The 17214-nt window shown below is 38.2% G+C and overlaps 1 protein-coding gene and 1 long non-coding RNA gene across 2 annotated transcripts; one reads left to right on the top strand and one right to left on the bottom strand.

Annotated features, from left to right (window-relative positions):
- Window positions 1-3125: 3125 nt before the first annotated feature.
- On the top strand, window positions 3126-6599 carry mafba (MAF bZIP transcription factor Ba). The gene is given in 1 exon segment (NM_131015.3): window positions 3126-6599. A coding segment is annotated over 1 exon segment (1194 nt). The 5' UTR covers window positions 3126-3475; the 3' UTR covers window positions 4670-6599.
- Window positions 6600-12325: 5726 nt separating this feature from the next.
- On the bottom strand, window positions 12326-16069 carry LOC141380619 (uncharacterized). Its single transcript, XR_012398943.1, has 2 exons — window positions 13019-16069; window positions 12326-12951 (listed from the first exon to the last, which is right to left on the bottom strand). It is a non-coding gene; the product is annotated as an uncharacterized lncRNA (long non-coding RNA).
- Window positions 16070-17214: the final 1145 nt, after the last annotated feature.

Below are 17214 nucleotides of genomic sequence, written 5' to 3'. Positions count from 1 at the left end.
AAAGTGGCTCGTTCTTTGGCTCATTTATATCACCAGCCGTCCGCCGACTCGCCAGTCAAATGTAAGTGTAAATATGTGGATGTAATTTATTTATTTATTAGCTAAATGTCTTATCATTTAGCCTGTTAGTTATCAATTATGCTTTATTGGAAAGCAGCTTGCTCCTAATAAACTTCTGAATAAAGGCTATATTGAAGACGCATACGTTCACACACATACACACAAAAACGTTTGCTTAAAATGCAATTCAGCACATCTTCAGTCTCAATATAGTAGTAATTGTTTTTTTTATGCGCTGCTAATTATTTAGGCTATCTAAATGATTTATTTATTTATTTTAATTATTGGAAAAGTGAAATTCTTTAGTTTGCAACTCAAATTGCATGCGTTCGGGCTACTTCTGACGCTGTTTGCAACCATCAATGAGCTGTATTTTATTTAAGGACACAACAGCCTGCATATTCAGCATTAAATGCTGTCTAAATAAGGCATTTAAATGTTGAGTAGCAATAAAGAATAGAAATGTTGATCTGTCACTATTAGCCGATCTAAACTAAAGATCTAAAATGTTCTGATTTTTTCAGTCGTGTCTGTTATATATTGATAACCTCCTATCCTAATAGATGATGTATTCTGTTCTCAACTTTCTTCTGGAAAGCAGAGCACAAGCCTTTCGCAACCGCCCATTACCCGACTACCTGTTTGTCCCAAGTGGAGGATGAAGAGGCAACAAGAACACACTTTCTGTCTGTCAGTCTGTCTCTGTCTGACTGTCTTTCCAGTCTCGCACAAACACACACTAATCAAGTGAGCTGATAATATCAGACGTGCATTTTTTTCCCAAAGTCTCCTGAAGTGTTCCAAACATTTATAGCTACTAAAAAATAAATAAAATACGCTCAATCACGCTCACAAATGCAGATATGAGTTTCAATATCATACTTATCTTAAAGTCCACGGCTCAGTCTCCTATTTCCTTATTATAAAAAATAAAAATATTCAGACAGCGTCCATTCCCAGATTCTCAGGCCTGGGACATTCACCGACATACGGTCCACAGCGTCTCCCCTTGACAACTGCTCTATGAAACATCTCTGAGCTGATTTTATTTCTCTTATTCATTCCTAAAATTCGTAGGATGGGAATCTCATTAGGCCAAATAAGCGTGCATCAACACTTTTTTCCGCTGTCCATAAGCAAGAGGATCACTTAATAGATCATTAACCACCAATATGCTGCTGACATGAGAGTTTTGTGCATCTCCTCTCCATTAGAGAGAGAGAAAAACCGTGCAGTAGCGGCGAGTGTGAGGGAATCAGAGCGCATGACAGCGCGGGCCCGGTGCCGCGTGATGGGCTGTGGGTGTACCGACAGACCGAACATGTTTCCGCGACTGATTTACGATCTCTGGAGTGACGCGGAGTCATCTGACTTCAGGGCTCTAATGCATTATTAAACGCATTGGCATTGTAGTTGACGTGGAGATGCGATGCAGAGTCGTATTTGATTGTGATATGGGTGAGTAAAATTCGCAATGACGGAAAATATATAGCTTTTATGGTAGTTAAAATGAATGCAGTTAATAGCAGTCGTATTAAAGTTTAATTTTTTTGAGTATCGCTTGAATGGCCTGAAGTTTTATTTACTTAAACAGCAAGACGTATTGAGTCGCTTTTGTTGTCAGGAGAATTTCTGTAGCTGATTCTTAAGGTTAACTCTTGATGTCTCATCAAAAAGGCGATATAATAATTACATATTATAAAAAAGAGATCATAAAAATTAATCTTGCGTTTAGAGACGGTGATACTTTGGAGTGAAAGAATTGCTGTATTTAATCAGGTACAATAAAAGTAAGGTAAATAAAAAAGAAATAAGTGGACTTTGAAAAATGAATAAGAGCATTATACTGCGGTAATATTAATTACATTTTGTTAATTAAAATAGCTTATATCTTGTTTGAATTAATAAATCCTACTTGATATTGTGTGATATTAGTGACTTGAGCAAAACAAATATTCAAATGGCTTAAAACGCAAAGCTGCAATCAGCCCCGCTTTGACAAATGCAGAAGAAGAAAAAAAAAACACTCGTTAACTTAACGCATCGTGCATCGTTTACGCAACTCTAAAGTTAAAGGCTCTAGTATTTATTTACAGGTAAACTCACTTATTTTACATTCATATCGCCCTACATAACAGTAGAGCAGCAGCTGCGCTGGAGATGAGCGCTCAGGTGAGCGCGCAGTGAGCAGATGTGCCACATGAGGGCAGCGTTGGGCGAGTTTTCGTGAATCAAGCGTCACCAGGAGCGCAATACCAGTCCCTAAACTTAACCCGTCCTACTGAAAATCCAAAAGTCAATAAACATCACAACAACACATCAAAATCACGAGTAACGCGCGTTCTCATCCATGTAAAACGTGGTTATTATTAATGCATATTTATGCGTTCTTAACAATCATGACTTTGAATTTCTCCCTGATCTTTCATTATTTATTTTTTATGTCTACGCTAACAAAATCTTTTGATATGGTATTAACTTACATATTTATTTCGTTGAGCAGTTTTGTCAATGGATAAAGATTTACAGAGATTTAAAAGACATGTTTTGAAGTAGGCTATCGCGCATATGAGGGTTGATGTAACAACCTGCTGCTGCATGTAACAGACCGATATCTATTTATATTAAAACTCATACGTCATATAGAGGGTTTGTATTCATTTTAAAGCTCTACTAAAGTTATGCTTTGGAGTCTTAAACCTATATGTTTTGTTTTACAACTCACACAAAGGGAACAGATTTTAATGCAAGCGTATAAATGGAACAAAACTTTTTCTCTCTCTCTCTCTAAAAGAAACGTCTTGATTAAAATGTGCCCAATTAATGTACGCGTTTGACTTTTTCAACAGTACAGACAAACGGCTCCTCGTTAGGCGCGCACATCCAATCAGTCAATACACGAAATACCACTCTCGCTTTCTTCATCCCGTCAGCTGACAGCACACAAACAACCATCATTATGCTAATTCTACAAATCTGACTGGTCGCCAGCCCCTTCTGACGTCACGCGCGCGCAGGCTATAACAGCGGAGAGCGGTCTGGCGTCCTGCTACAGTCTGAATACTCAGGAGTGAGTGCGAGCTCAAATTCTCTGCGGTGCAGAGCTGGAAAAACACAGCACCCTTCCACCCCAACGCTGCTTCACTGGCTTAAGGACATATTTTGGAGTATCCGGGATCGGGACGGGAGCCCTCCTCCGGTACTCATTTTTATCTTTTATTTATGTTTTGAGTTGAAGTGCTGCGACGGGACATTGAGCGCGCGAGAGACTTGACTTTCTCCAGCGCCGCGAGTAGACTCCAAAGACTGCAGCTGTCGAGCTCTGCGCGTCCATATGAGGCAGATGTCTTTCGCGGTGCATTAGTCCTGAAAGTTTTTGGCTTTCTGTTGTTCGAGCACAATCGAGTGACACTGTATGCTCCAGCGCTCGAGCGCGCCGCGGTCGGAGACCCATCAAGAACATTGCATGCGCAAAGAGAGGGGAGAAAAAACGCCAAAGTCTGGTTTTCCCAACACTTTGCTAAAGAACAGGGGCACGATGAGCGCCGATCTCGCCATGGGGCCCGAGCTGCCCACCAGCCCGCTGGCGTTGGAATATGTCAATGACTTTGATTTAATGAAATTCGAGGTAAAGAAAGAGGCCATGGCGGCGCACGACCGCGCCAATATACGGCAGTGCAACCGCCTCCAGCCGCAGGGCTCCGTGTCCTCCACTCCTATCAGCACCCCGTGCAGCTCCGTGCCGTCCTCCCCGAGCTTCAGCCCCACAGAACAGAAGAACCACCTGGAGGAGCTGTACTGGATGCCCAGCGGCGCGTACCCGCAGCAGATCGACCCGCAGACGTTAAGCCTCACGCCCGAAGACGCGGTGGAGGCTCTGATCGGTGCCACGGCCCACGGGCACCCGCCGCCCCCTCACGTGCAGCAGCAGCTGCAAGCTGGAGCGTTTGATGGATACAGGGGCGCGCATCACCACCACGGCCACGCGCAGCAACAGCAGCAACAGCAGCCGCAGCACCATCACCATCAACACCAGTACGGCGCGATCCCCCATCACCCCGACGACCTGTCGGGTCACCCCGGCGCTCACGGCCACCACCCCCACCATCACCACCACCACCACCACAGCCAGGATCCCGACAGCCCTTCTCCTACCTCGCCCGAGCAGCTCCACCACCGCCACCACCACCATCACCACCCGCACGGCCACCCGGGTCAGCAGGGTCACCACGGCGTGGGGGGCGGCCTGAACGTGGAGGACCGCTTCTCCGACGACCAGCTTGTGACCATGTCCGTACGGGAGCTCAACCGACACCTGCGGGGCTTCACCAAGGACGAGGTGATCCGCCTGAAGCAGAAGCGCCGGACCCTGAAGAACCGGGGCTACGCGCAGTCATGCCGCTTCAAGCGCGTGCAGCAGAAGCACCTGCTGGAGAACGAGAAGACGCAGCTCATCAACCAGGTGGAGCAGCTCAAGCAGGAGATCAACCGGCTGGCCCGAGAGAGAGACGCCTACAAACTCAAATGCGAGAAACTGACCGGAGCGAACGGGTTCCGCGAGGCAGGATCCACGAGCGACAACCCGTCCTCCCCAGAGTTCTTCATGTGAGTGCGTGTATGCAGTACAGTGTGTCTGCTTCTTATGCCTGAGAGACAGCTCCCAGTACTCGTATTAGAAGAGAATAATCCACAAGAAATAATAACGATAATAATAATCTCGTATGTAATCATCGCCACAGAACCCTGGCAACTAAAACGCGAAGAACACGGTAGAATGTTTTCTGGGAATTAGATTAGTTGCTTGTAGTACTACCCCTCGTTTCGTAGAAAACAGACAGAGAGAAAAGCGAAGAAGAACTGGCTTTTGTATTTAGATAAGACCTGCTTTGCGTCTGGTATGGTGAGGAAAAAGAACAAAAGTCGCCAAACTGTGTTTGCGCTGAGCGGGAGAGAGAAACTTTGGACTTTTGTTTCTTTTCCTACTCGGCCAGAAAAGTTGAGAGCACCACAATATGCAAAACTTCCCTTAACTTCTCCCGTTAAAGCCGCCTGAGAGAGAGAGAGGCGACAGGGGGAACTTTATGCAACATCTCATTGGTTTATTGCCTGCTTGGTTATATATAGATCTATATATATATATTAAAAAGAAAAGGAAAAACGACAAAAACAAACACATAAATCTGCATTAAGATATTAATCCTGCATGCTGGACATGTATGGTAATAATTTCTATTTTATACACTCTTTCTTTCTTTCTTTTCTTCTTTCCTTCCTTCTGTTCATTATGTATCATAAAGAGCATGTTTTTGATCTTTAGCTCTTTTTTGGGGATATGAGACTGGCTCTCCGGTCATGTATGGGTTCATCATTTGGACTTGTAAATATGCAACAGCAAACCTACAAACCGACATCGAAGAGCTGATTGTTTTACAACTTTTGTCGTTTGTTTCATGTTTCGGGAATAGATTTCCAATAACGGGCATTTTGCAGTTGCATTGAAAGTAAGCAAACTTTGTAAAAGAAGCGCACTTTTTTGGGGGGCGGGGGGATAATGATTTTTTTCTGGTATTGGCAGTTTTCATTTCGACTTTTTGATTGTTTTTTGATTTTGTTTTAGCAGAAGCCGCCTTTAGAGAAGACATGCCGCACACATGCATTCATTCATTCATGCACGCCTTTCATTTTTGGTGCTCATAGTCTCATGTCTAGATGTAGCAAGACACAAGAGAGTGTGTGTGATTTTTTCTCTCCCTCTTTCGTGCAGGCTGTTGCATAATCTATTGCTATTCTATAATATAAGCAATACTTCTAAGTCGTATGTTTTTGATGGATAGGATTTCCACGAACGGGCACACTTTCATTAATTTTTTTTAGCTATACGAGCTGCCAGTTTTATAAACCAACATTTCAAAATGTAGTTATTATAATCCAGCTCGAGGGTGTAGGCTTCCTAAATCAGGGGTTTGTGTATTATTGCCTAACATGAAAACTACGCATGTTTTTCAATGGAGAGTTTCAATGATCAATGTTAAGTGTTTTCCTTTATTTTTTTTTCTGCCGGTCAGTAAAAAATAAGGGATTCAGGTTCTGCATAATCTCAAAATGAAAATTATATGTCTCATGTTATTGTTCTGTTCTTGGTTTGTTTTATTATTATGTCGAGATTCTGGTTCTGCTGGCCAGATGCATAGTTTTTATTTTAATGATTAAATTAACAGTCAGATCATATTGAATAAGCATGGTGCTTGCATCTAAGAAATGTTGTTAAAAAGTCATGCATTTAACAATCTTTTTGGTTTATTACTGATTCAACTGTGTTGAAATCAAATGTAAACTGCAGCAGCGGGTTGTTGTTTTTGTTTGTTAATTTCATGTATTATGAGGGGATCAATTTTCAAATCTGTTTATATAAATGGACAAAAAACTAAGAATAGAGTTCAATTCGGACTATTCCATTCAGGCTGGTTTCTGTTTCGTTTTTGCTGTTTTTTGGAAAGAAATGGTTTCCTATTTTGCTTATTAAAGTCAGTGAAATGGCACTAGTTTCGAGATCACTCATTTTATTTATGCGTCAATTTCTGTGTCTGAGTTACGCAACACTTGCTGTACGCCGCATTGTTATCGCGCACAACTGGAATCCAATTAGCCTTCATCAATCGGTTTATTGAAAAATTCAATCGAGAAAACGATATTTCTGCAAGCTTGTTTGAGAGGGGTTTTTCCTGCTGAACTTACACGACTCGCATGCAAGAAAACTTGCGCTTTTACGCCTACTAATACTAACGGGTAGCTGGATTTGAGGACTAAACAACGTTTATCTAGAAGTAGGTTTACATATAGGCCATTCAATGATTAAGTGAAACATATGTAGCCTATATATTCTTTTCTCCAAATTGTAAAATGCGTTTTAGAGTGTTATTCAAATACGCAGCGTTTTATAGTCATTTTTACGAGACAAACAGAAAGAAAAGGAAGAAAGCTATAAAGGCAGAAGCTGTGTGAAGACTTCCTTTCTTTCTTTCTCTCTGGGAGTGTGTTCAGGCCTTCGCTTGTGTTGCGACCTGCAGGATTTGCAGCGCCTTGCGTGCTGATCGAGCAGAAATCCAGAGCGCACGTGCGCTCGGTAAAATGAGATCTTTGACCTTGCGCTCAAAGCCCAGACTGTGGGAACAGGACAGTTAACCCTTCCGCCACTCAACACAACAAACAATTTCATACCGCAAACTAATCTGAATATTTTAAGAATCTTAGTAAATACCTTAACAATATTCATAGGTCAAAGACGAAAAGTTGTAATACAGTTTTGACTTTTTTAAATCACAAACTAAAATGCTCTCCTGTTTAAAATAGCTTTCTCTAAGCAAAATGATAAATAAGATGCATATTTAGCATGATTTACAGATGACAACCACAATAATTTAATTGGGTGTAAAAATGGTTTGATTTAAAAACTTTAAAACAAGACTACAAGACAAAAACTAAACTAAAATAATTAATGGTAATCGTATATCTTTATATTTCCCCACTACATATGTTTTAAATCTTCTGTCAGCAAGAAGTTATGAAGTAACTGATAATAGATTCAGACTTAGTACACCGTAAAAAAAATATTGGGTTCCACACAATCAATTTTGAGACAACATGAAGGAATTAAGTTCACTTATTAACTTGTACAAATGTAAGTCGGTTGAACATAAATCAATTAAGTTTTCCCAAAAAAACTGAGTAATTGTGTTTCAGCTCGTTTTAAATAAGAAATCTGAACAAACAGCAAACGTCATGCTTTTGAGTGTCTGATCATTCTGCTCTGATATATTGTTTAATAAGCACATATTAGAAAAAAACTGCAGCTTCATTTTTCTCAAAAATTTGTTCCGCTGAATGATGACGGATTATTATTTCATCAACATTTTGGCACAAAACTTGTCACATTTGTATTTAAAGCAAGTAGACTCTCATATTTAACATGCTTTATATAAATCAAATTTATGCATTTAGATAGCACTGCTTTTAACTCTTGCATATAAAATCTAGTCTCAGGTGTTATTAGGTGTGGTATCGCATACAAAATTGTCAAGTTTTAATGTCATATTAATTATTGAAGTACAGTACAGTACTGCATATAGGCCTGTGTGTGCACTGGGGCAAAGATTAATCATATCCAAACTAAAAGTTCCTCTTGACATAGTATATATTATAAATATATTTGTTTTATGTATATATGATACACACAAACACAGAAACGACACCATATGTTGCAATTTTGCTACATAATTTTTAAATGTACATATAGTTTGTATCATATGCATGTATATTTTACATCTAAATATGGACATTTCCTCATATACATGCCTGTGTGTGTATTTATATACATAATAAACATACACAGTACACATGTCAAAATAAACGTTTTATTTTGGATGCGATTAATCTCGATTGACTTTTGCCCAGCACAACTACACGTCACATTTTACACTATACCGAATATTTCTCATCATGCTTTTTAAAATCAATTCCTTTATTTCTATTTTCGCCTCTAACGGAAGAGATTACTGTTCATTGTTGTCTCCTTATCGATGTACTTTTGTTATTCAATGCACATTTGCTCTCACAGAATATATATATATAGCATAATTTTGTTATAATACGACAAAATTCACACAAAATATTTCATTGCAGTCCTAAGCTGTATATGTAAAAAAAAATCACTGCTATGGTAAACAAGAATTTGTGCAACTCAAAAGCCTCTGTTGTTATTATATTATTATTTAATCAGGGTTGAAATAAAAAGTTGCACACCGAAAAGTGAACTTTCTCGAAAAAAGATTCAAGCAAATTCTGGAGGAAGTCAATAATATTGAACAAAAATGCACCATAAATCACAATCGATTTGCGTTAGGACAACATGAAGGAATTAAGAGTTGACTTATTAGTTTTTACAATTAAGTTGTGCCAAAAAAAAAATCCCTTATGAATTGTGTTCTTTAGGCTGAATCATTAGGCTGAATAAACTGAGTACACGGTAAAAAATGCTGGGTTTTTACACAATTCCTTCATGTTGTCTCAACACAAATCAGTTAAGTTAACTTATTGTTTTTTTTTTTCACTTTAGGTGGATTGAACATAAAACAATTGAGTTTCCCCCCCCAAAAAACCTTAAGAATTGTATTGTTCAACTCAATTTAATTAAGTAGTTTGAACAAGCAGCAAAAGTTGTAATTTTAGTGTTGTTTAATAAAATACAGCTCATATAAATTCAAAAGAACATCATCTAAGGCAGGGGTGTCCAAACTTGGTCCTGGAGGGCCGGTGTCCTGCAGAGTTTAGCTCCAACTTCCTTCAGCACACCTCCCTGAAGTACACCTAGAAAGAGCTTGATTAGCTGGTTCAGGTGTGTTTAATTGGGGTTGGAGCTAAAATATGCAGGACACCGGCCCTCCAGGACCAAGTTTGGACACCCCTGATGGCGTCATTTTGCAAGAGGCTATTTTAGTGAATCCATATTTAATAAATAATCTTTGTTCTCCATGACTTGTCAAGAATTTTTTGTTTTTCGATAATTTTGGGTGTGGTTCTCAAAGTGGGGTCGCGGGACATAACCCACAGGAGATAGATACCAGTTGCGTTAAAGAAACAACAACAACATACAAATAAAAATCAGCCATCAGCCTTTAGTTTTTATATTAAAATGTAAATCAATTATTAAATGACTATAAAAAGACATTATATGGTTAATAGACTGTTGCATTTTTGTGTTGTCAATGTGCTCATGTTTATATTTGCCTAGTTGTGTGTGCAATGTCAGTATATTTACTGTATAACCACCTTGAAAAATGGGGCTTGCAAGTCACTGACAATGTTATTTTGGGGGTCGCAGGCTGAAAAGTTTGGGAACCCCTGCTTTAGAGGACGACAGAACGTAACAATTTTATAATGCTTCCAAAAAAAGGTAAATATTTATCATAGTAATGTAAACATTTTGGAGACAAAAACATGATCTGACATTGCGATATTTAATTTTTCTGCCATATGTATTGCGATATACTGTATTCACCAAATGATTGAGTAGCACTATTTGGAAATAAGTTATAGTCACACATTACTTTAACGTTCACTTTTCGCTTAAGATAAACCAGTAATTATGACTTTTGCTACATAAACTCCGTAATTGGCTCTGTATTAATAGATATTAAGGTAATTCAGGTATTGGGTTAAGGGTGTAGAATAAGATCTTGCAGAATATTTAGTTTATAAGTACTAATAAACAGCCAATATTTCAATAATATGCATGCTAATAAGCAATTATTTATTAGTGAGCACTGGTGCCTAAAGTGTTACCAAATGTTTTGATTTAGATTGGCTGGGATGATTCTGTAGGGGAATGAATAATGTATAAAATGTTGTAATGTAAACTACAAATGTGGTTTTGTAAATATAACTGTAAAATCTACACTGCAAAGTCTTTATTGTATAAATAATGCAATAAATGTATTCTTCTACCATATCAGGTGGACTGAAAATAAAACAATTGAGTTGTCCCCCCCTAAAAAAACCTTAAGAATTGTGTTGTTCAACTCAATTTAAATAAGTAGCTAAGCAGCAAAAGTCATATTTTGAGTGTAGTGTGATAAATTACAGCTCGTATAAATTCAAAAGAACATCATCTAAGGCGTCATTTTACAATAGGCATTTTTAGTGACTCCATATTTAATAAATAATCCTTGTTTTCCTCGACTTGTCAGACTTTTTTTTTTTCAATAAATTTGGGTGTCACTCTAGAGGACAACAAAACGGAACAATTGTATAGTGCTTCCAAAAAAGGTAAATATTTATTATAATAATGTAAACATTTTGGAGACAAAAACATGACTCTGACTGGGGTGCTATATGGGGTACGATATTGGAAAAATATGACAATGCAATATTACATTTTCTGTTATGTATATTGCAATACACTGTATTCACCAAATGATTGAGTAGCACTATTTGGAAATAAGTTATAGTCCCGCATTATTATAACATTCACTTCCTGCTTTCAGTAAACTAGTAATTATGACTTTTGCTTCATAAACTCCATAATTGGCTCTGTATTAATATATATTAAGGTAATTCAGGTATTGGGTTAAGGGTGTAGAATAAGATCATGCAGAATATTTAGTTTATAAGTACTAATAAACAACCAATATTTCAATAACATGCATGCTAATAAGCAATTATTTATTAGTGAGCACTGGTGCCTAAAATGTTTTGATTTAGATTGGCTGGGATGATTCTGTAGGGGAATGAATAATGCATAACATGTTGTAATGTAAACTACAAATGTGGTTTTGTAAATATAAATGTAAAATCTACACTGCAAAGTCTTTATTGTATAAATAATGCAATAAATGTATTCTTCTACCATATCAGGTGGACTGAAAATAAAACAATTGAGTTCCCCCCCCCCCTCAAATAAAACCTTAAGAATTGTATTGTTTAACTCAATATAAACAAGTAGTTTGAACAATCAGCAAAAGTCATATTTTAAGTGTTGTGTAATAAACTACAGCTCGTAATAATTCAAAAGAACATCATCTAAGGTGTCATTTTACAAGTGGCTATTTAAATGAATCCATATTTAATAAATAATCAGCAATATCAGTATATTTTTTTGAGTGTGTGTGCGTGATCTATTCAGAAAGAGGTTGTTTGAAAAGGAAGGCTGTTTCCAGAGCCTCGGCGCTCTTTTCCACAGCACTAGAGAAGGACAAGGGAGAGGGTTGTTAGGATTTCCTGACGGTTTTCAGTTTCTGGTGTCAGAACATTATCTGCCATGTGTCTGCACAATCTCAAGGGCAGGGCGAAAGAAGCCAGGCCCGAGCCAAGAGCACCACTCCCACAGCAGCCCTCGACAAAGAGCTAATGCTAACCAATAAAACACTGGAAAACTACACTGGAAAAAAAATCCAGCTGCCTACAAACTTTTAAGTTAAATCAAAGGAGATTTTATGGTCAACTGAACTTACATAAGATAAAAATATTAAGTTAAACTTTTGTATAACTAAAAAATTGATTAACAAAATAACAAACTTTTATACATATACACTTATTTAACAACAAACATTACATGCAAATTTGCACATAAAAGCTGCACATATAACATTGTATAAAGTAATAAACAGTTGAAGTCAGAATTATTAGCCCTCCTTTGATTTATTTTTCTTTTTTAAATTTTTCCCAAAGTATGTTTAACAGAGCAAAGAAATTTTCGCAGTATGTCTGACAATATTTTTTCTTCAGGAGAAAGTCTTATTTGTTTTATTTCGGCTAGAGTAAAAGCAGTTTTTATTTTTTTAAAAAGCTATTTTAAGGTCAAGATTATTATCTCCCTTAAGCTATATGTTTTTTTAGTTGTCTACAGAACAAACCATTGTTATACTATAACTTGCCTGATTACCCTAACCTGCCCTAATTAACCTAGTGAAGCCTTTAAATGTCACTTTCAGCTGTATAGAAGAGTCTTAAAAATATCTAATAAAATATTATTTACTGTCATCATGACAAAGAGAAAATAAATCAGTAATTAGAGATGAGTAATTAAAACTATTATGTTTAGAAATGTGTTGAAAATAAATCTCTCCGTTAAACAGTAATTGGGGAAACAAATAAACATGGGGGCTAATGTATTTATTATCTGTTTTTTGTCCTGTCTCTGTCATTCTGTTGCACTGTAGAAGCTCTGGCACCAAAACAAAGTCTTCGTATCTGTGAACATACCTGGCAATAAAGCTCTTTCTGATTCTGATTTGTCATATACACTGTAAAAAAAATCTTGGTAGCCTAAATCTTTAAGCTGAATCAAATTAACCTTATGAGTCCATTAAACTTACATTATGTTAAACTGACTTAAAACTGCTTATGCAACTTACACAATTGAGTTAGAACATGATTAACTTTTAATAGTTTCAACGACCTAAACACATACGCCGTCAGGACTAACTGATCGTATCATTTTTTTACAGTGTACAGTTGAAGTCAGAATTATTCGCCCCCTTTGGATTTGTTTCATTTTTTAAATATTTCTCAAATGATGTTTAACAGAGCAAGGAAATTCACAGTATGTCTGATAATATTGTCTTATTTGTTTTATTTCAGCTAAAATAAAAGCAGTTTTAAATTTTTTAAAAGCCATTTTAAGGTCAAAACTATTAGCCCCCTTTAAGCTATATATTTTTTTAGTTGTCTACAGAACAAACCATCGCTATACAATAACTTGTCTAACTACCTTAACCTTCCAAGTTAACCTAATTAATCTAGTTAGAGCTTTAAATGTCACTTTAAGCTGTATAGAAGTGTCTTGAAAAATATCTAGTCAAATATTATTTACTGTCATCATGGCAAAGATAAAATAAATCAGTTATTAGAAATGAGTTATTAAAACTATTATGATTAAAAATGTGTTAAAAATTTATTTCTCCGTTAAAAATAAACAGAGGGGCTAATATATTTATTATCTGTTATTTGTCCTGTCTCTGTAATTCTGTTGCACTGTAAAAGCTTTGTCACCAAAACAAAGTCCTCGTATGTGTGAACATACCTGGCAATCTCTTTCTGATTCTGATATGTCACACTGTAAAAAAAATCCTAATAATATTCTATTATCCAATCAGTTTTTTGACCAAACCACTCTATTTACCAAAGCTGTCCTACCTGCAGTATCTCACAACTTTTACCATCCCTCCACCACCCCGGCACCTCACTTCTTAAGCATTACATACCCAGGGGGGGCGTTCTGGGGCCGGGCTAGATACTTTGCTCGAATCTCAACTTCTCTCTATTCCCTAAAAAGGGGAGTAACACGAGTTGGGGTGTCTTCCCCGAGCTCAGAGCCCTCTCCATGCTAAATATGCTTTATTCTTAAACATCTGTAAGTGTGAACTCGGGAAATGCACGGTGCGTTGCATGCACTGTGGGTCACTTGACGCAGAAGTATAAACCAGGCTTAAAGCTGAAGGAAAATAAAGAACCAACAACTTAATGCGTAAGTAATGGGTTCCTTTACTGGATACTAATAAAGGAATATTATGTAACTCGCAACACAGATGACGGTAACAAATGCACTACTAATGTGTTTCTGCGTTTATTTGATACCGTGTTGACCTGTTTATTCCTTTAGACAACTTCAGGTGATGGTTGACATTGTGAGTCGCTGTGCTAATAGCTGTAATGATAGAAGAAGTGAGGCCTGTTATGGGAATATCAATTAAACCGTTCTGCAATTATACTTGGCCATTGTAAATATTGACAGAGATAACCGTGCGGTAAAAGAAAGAACATGCATAGGCAACCTTTTATATTCTCCTTAGGATTAAATGTTCAATTATTACGGAATTTTAGTGTCAAAGGGAAAAATCAATTACACTCACTGTTGCCTTTGTTCAATACGCTCACAAATTGTTATTGATTCTTATCGTTAGCGTCTTCTGTGCACTGTAACGCAGGAGGCGGGTTCTTGGTGTTTATTTTTTTTAATAAAATATTGCTCAAAGATACTGTACGCAAACAACAGAGGCTGAAAAAGGACAAAGGAGGAAGAAGGAGAGAGCGGAGGTAAGAGGAACGCTGATGATGGAGCGGGAAACACATCGATGTGTATTGAGTTCTGAGAGCCCAGGGTTATTGACATGACTTCAGTAGAGCAGGTGTATACATCACACTACACATGCACATGGATACAACACACACACACACATATAAGTGCACAGACAAACACACACACACACACACACACACACACACACACACAGGTAATACACACATACACTAACAAAAACGAGCACTCATGAACAAACACACACACACACAAATGTGCAAACACACATACATACGCACACACACACATTTACAGACAAACACATATACACACACGCACACATACGTTCACACAGATACACACACACACACGCATGCACACACACACAAACTCAAACGTGAACACACATGCCCAAACACACACAAAGACAAACACACACACACACACACACACACACACACACACACACACGTAATACACACACACTAACAAAAATGCCAGCACACATGAACACACACACACACACACACACACACACAGGTAATACACACACACTAACAAAAATGCCAGCACACATGAACACACACACACATACACACACATACATACACACACACACTAACACACACACACACACACACACACACACACACACACACATAAGAGCACAGACACACACACATAAGTTATTAATTTTTGGCCATTCCCTCACACAACACACATGTTCTGGTGACCTTAAAAAGAAAAAAAAAATCCTTTGTGGCATAGAGTCAATAACATACTGCAAATATTCCTCAGAGATTTTGCTTCATATTGACATGATAGCATCACGCAGTTGCTGCAGATTTGTCAGCTGCACATCAATGATGCGAATCTCCCGTTCAACCACATCCCAAAGCTGCTCTATTGGATTGAGCTCTGGCGACTGTGGAGGCCATTTGAGCACAGTGAACTCGTTGAGTACGTTTACATGGATAATTCGAAATAATGCGATTAAGACAATACTCTGATTTAGAGTCTACCATGTAAACAGCGATTTTATAAGCAATTAAGCAAACTAAACAGAAATTGAATTAAGAGATGTGGAGTGTGCCGCTTTTAGTGGCATTACTGAAGTGCAATACAGACATGTAAACACTTTAATCAAACTATTATCGTCATGTAGGACTTTTCACCACATTTTGCAATAGGATAGTTCATATACACACAGCTGTTCGACACTATTCTATGCATACCGAGTCAGTAGGACCAAAGACACCTGCATGCACAACGTGGAGTTTTTTTTCTCTCCCATTTGGCTTGCGGTATCAAATTCCATTCAAACAACACTCTTCCACCAGTCCTTATACATTGTAGTCGCATCCAATACCTCAGTTTGTCATGGGGGGCATGGATGAACTATTCCTAAACGAAAGTGAAACTGCAGTTAAAGTTGACAAATAAAAAAATGAAACACCCAAAATTACCTGAAATTCCGGAGAAAATATGGAAAGCACGGTGACGCAATGACGTTAAAACGGGATCATGAAAGGAACATTCAAAAACCAACTCATGTAAACACCTTAATCATATTATTGTCCTAATTAGATTAAGGCAATTAATTCAATTACAGATGCCCATGTAAACAGGCACATCGTCATCCTGCTGGAAGTAGCCATCAGATGATGGGTACACTGTGGTCATAAAGGGATGGACATGGTCAGCAAGGATACAGGTAGGCTGTGGCGTTGACACGATGCTCAATTGGTACTAATGTGCCCAAAGTGTGCCAAGAAAATCTCCCCCACACCATTACACCACCACCACCAGCCTGAACCACTGACACAAGTCAGGATGGATTCATGCTTTCATGTTGTTGACACCAAATTCTGGCCCTACCATCCGAATGATGCAGCAGAAATCAGGACTCATCAGAGCAGGCAACGTTTCTCCAATCTTCTATTGACCAGTTTTGGTGAGCCTGTGTGAATCATAGCCTCAGTTTCCTGTTCTTAGCTGACAGGAGCGGCACCCGGTGTGGTCTTCTGCTGCTGTAGCCCATCCGCCTCAAGGTTTGATGTTCTGCATATCTCGGTTGTAACAAGTGGTTATTTGAGTTACTGTTTCTATTAGCTCAAACCAGTCTGCGTTAAGGACAAACAACACACCAGGAGTGCGGGCAAAAATAGAATAAAAAACTACTTTAGTGATAGAAGCACAATGGCAACTAGCGTGATCAGACAACACTGTGAGTAATAATCTGGCACCGAGACAGAGAACACAGAAGTAGTTATAGAGACGCTAATCAGCTACGAGTGACAGCAGGTGTCACAGCACTGTTTGCAAATAGAAAGGATCTACAGCTGAGAGGAGAGGAAACTCCAAAAATGCAAGATAATTAATGAAATCTAACCTGGCCCATGACAATCTGGCCATTCTCCTCTGACTTCTGGCATCAACAAGATATCACTAGATATTTTCTCTGTAAACCCTAGAGATGGCTGTGCGTGAAAATCCCAGTGGATCAGCAGTTTCTGAAATACTCTGGCACCAACAACCATGCAACATTCAAAGTCACCTAAATCACCTTTCTTCCCCATTCT

Source organism: Danio rerio, chromosome 23, assembly GCF_049306965.1.
Source record: "Danio rerio strain Tuebingen ecotype United States chromosome 23, GRCz12tu, whole genome shotgun sequence".
In the NCBI taxonomy this organism is placed as follows: Eukaryota; Metazoa; Chordata; class Actinopteri; order Cypriniformes; family Danionidae; genus Danio; species Danio rerio.
The sequence above is the reverse complement of the archived record's forward strand: the minus strand, read 5'-3'. Positions and strand labels throughout refer to the sequence as shown.